The sequence below is a fragment of the Theropithecus gelada genome, chromosome 12 (assembly GCF_003255815.1).
Source record: "Theropithecus gelada isolate Dixy chromosome 12, Tgel_1.0, whole genome shotgun sequence".
NCBI classification, from domain to species: Eukaryota; Metazoa; Chordata; class Mammalia; order Primates; family Cercopithecidae; genus Theropithecus; species Theropithecus gelada.
Window position 1 is genome coordinate 35,068,112 of NC_037680.1, and position 2,240 is coordinate 35,070,351.

General features: G+C 49.8%; 1 protein-coding gene across 2 annotated transcripts; it reads right to left on the bottom strand.

Annotated features, from left to right (window-relative positions):
- Window positions 1-628: 628 nt before the first annotated feature.
- LOC112636351 (glyceraldehyde-3-phosphate dehydrogenase-like) lies at window positions 629-1,917 on the bottom strand. Of its 2 annotated transcripts, XM_025404985.1 has the most exons (2): window positions 1,722-1,885; window positions 629-1,667 (listed from the first exon to the last, which is right to left on the bottom strand). In XM_025404985.1, exons 1-2 carry the CDS (start codon window positions 1,848-1,850, stop codon window positions 843-845), a joined length of 954 nt encoding a protein of 317 aa, XP_025260770.1. In that variant the 5' UTR covers window positions 1,851-1,885; the 3' UTR covers window positions 629-842. The 2 variants fall into 2 exon arrangements, with proteins under 2 accessions (XP_025260770.1, XP_025260769.1); XM_025404984.1 differs by having other exon boundaries at window positions 629-1,917.
- Between the last annotated feature and the right edge of the window lie 323 nt (window positions 1,918-2,240).

Genomic DNA, 2,240 nt, shown 5'->3' on the forward strand with positions numbered 1-2,240 from the left:
AAGAGGGGAGAGGAGGAGGAGGAGGAGGAAGAGGAATAAAGGAGAACAACTTGAAAAGAAGCAGGCAGTGAATTCCTGTCCATTGGGATCTGACACTGTGTGATGCAGGAATCCATCATATTCATGCTATGGGAAGGGAAGCATGACCATGATGGATTCCTTTTATTTCTTTCTCCGTCCTTGGCATTTTCACTACTGAAATTCTTCCTGCACTCTGAAGCACTCTGTCTCTGACCTAGACCTCAGTTCTACCTGCACCTTCAAGGCCTTCAGTCTCAATAGCAATGAGATCTAAGCTTCTGTGGCACGAGATGGGCAGAAGTTCCTCTTTGAGGCATGAGCAGTGTGTCTGCACAGCAGTTGTTGAGAGTTATGAGTCCTGAGTGACTGAAGCTCTCATGTGTTCTTTAATAAATGCTGTGTGCACGTGTGTGTGTGTGTTATATGTGTGTGTGTGTGTGTGTGTGTGTGTGTGTGTGATGTGTGAGGCCTGGAGCAGGAACCCCTTTCTTTGACCAGGTCTGAGGTCACGACTGTAAAGGGCCTTGGTGAGTTTTCCCACCAAGTGTGAGAGGGTGTTTTATTGTTGTAGAGATGGACCAAATACAGCAGTCCTTTCTTTTCCATGTTTTTTTTTTTTTTTTTGGCTGAGCACAGGGGATTTTATTGATGGTACACGACAAGGTGGGGCTCCCTAGGCCCCTCCCCTCTTCAAGGGGTCTACATGGAAACTGTGAGGGGAGATTCACTGTGGCGGGGGACTGAGTGTGGCAGGGACTCCCCAGCAGTGAGGGCCTCTCTCTTTCTCTTGTGCTCTCGCTGGGGCTGGTGGTCCAGGGGTCTTACTCCTTGGAGGCCCTGTGGGCCACGAGGTCCACCACCCTGTTGCTGTAGCCAAATTCGTTATCATACCAGGAAATGAGCTTGACAAAGTGGTCATTGAGGGCAATGCCAGCCCCAGCGTCGAAGGTGGAAGAGTAGGTGTCGCTATTGAAGTCGGAGGAGACCACCTGGTGCTCAGTGTAGCCCAGGATGCCCTTGAGGGGGCCCTCCGACGCCTGCTTCACCACCTTCTTGATGTCATCATATTTGGCAGGTTTTTCCAGATGGCAGGTCAGGTCCACCACTGACACGTTGGCAGTGGGGACACGGAAGTCCATGCCAGTGAGCTTCCCGTTCAGCTCAGGGATGACCTTGCCCACAGCCTTGGCAGCGCCAGTAGAGGCAGGGATGATGTTCTGGAGAGCTCCGTGGCCATCACACCACAGTTTCCCGGAGGGGCCATCTACAGTCTTCTGGGTGGCAGTGATGGCGTGGACTGTGGTCATGAGTCCTTCCACGATACCAAAGCTGTCATGGATGACCTTGGCCAGGGGTGCTAAGCAGTTGGTGGTGCAGGAGGTGTTGCTGACAATCTTGAGGCTGTTGTCATACTTCTCATGGTTCACACCCATGACGAACATGGGGGCGTCAGCAGAGGGGGCAGAGATGATGACCCTTTTGGCTCCCCCCTGCAAATGAGCCCTAGCCTTCTCCATGGTGGTGAAGACGCCAGTGGACTCCACGACGTACTCAGCGCCAGCATCGCCCCACTTGATTTTGGAGGGATCTCGCTTCTGGAAGATGGTGATGGGGCTTCCATTGATGACGAGCTTCCCGTTCTCAGCCTTCACGGTGCCATGGAACTTGCCATGGGTGGAATCGTACTGGAACATGTAAACCATGTAGTTGAGGTCAATGAAGCGGTCATTGATGGCAACAATATCCACTTTACCAGAGTTAAAAGCAGCCCTGGTGACCAGGCGCCCAATAGGACCAAATTCGTTGACTCCGACCTTCACCTTCCCCATGGTGTCTCAGGGATGCGCTGGCTATGCAAGAGAAAATGCAGCTGACTCTCGAACAGGAGGAGCAGAGAACCTTTCCATGGTTTTGATTTCTATGATTTCAGTTACTCGCAGTCAACAGCTGTCCAAAAATATGAAGATATTTTTAGAAGGAGATAATAAGGGAGACTATATTCACATAACTTTTATTACAGCATATTGTTATAATTGTTGTATTTTAGTAGTAGTTATTGTTGTTGATTTCTTACCTCTCCTAACTTATGAGTTAAACTTTATCATAGGTGTGTAGTATAGCAGGCCCTCAAATAATGTCGTTTCATTCAACGTCGTTTCATTGTAAAGCTGTTGAGAAAAAAATTGATTCGGTGTCAGGGCCACTGTCTGTGTGGAGTC

Excerpts from the sequence above, each read along its gene's own strand:
- LOC112636351 (XM_025404984.1), bottom strand. The coding sequence starts at position 1,850 with ATGGGGAAGGTGAAGGTCGGAGTCAACGAATTTGGTCCTATTGGGCGC.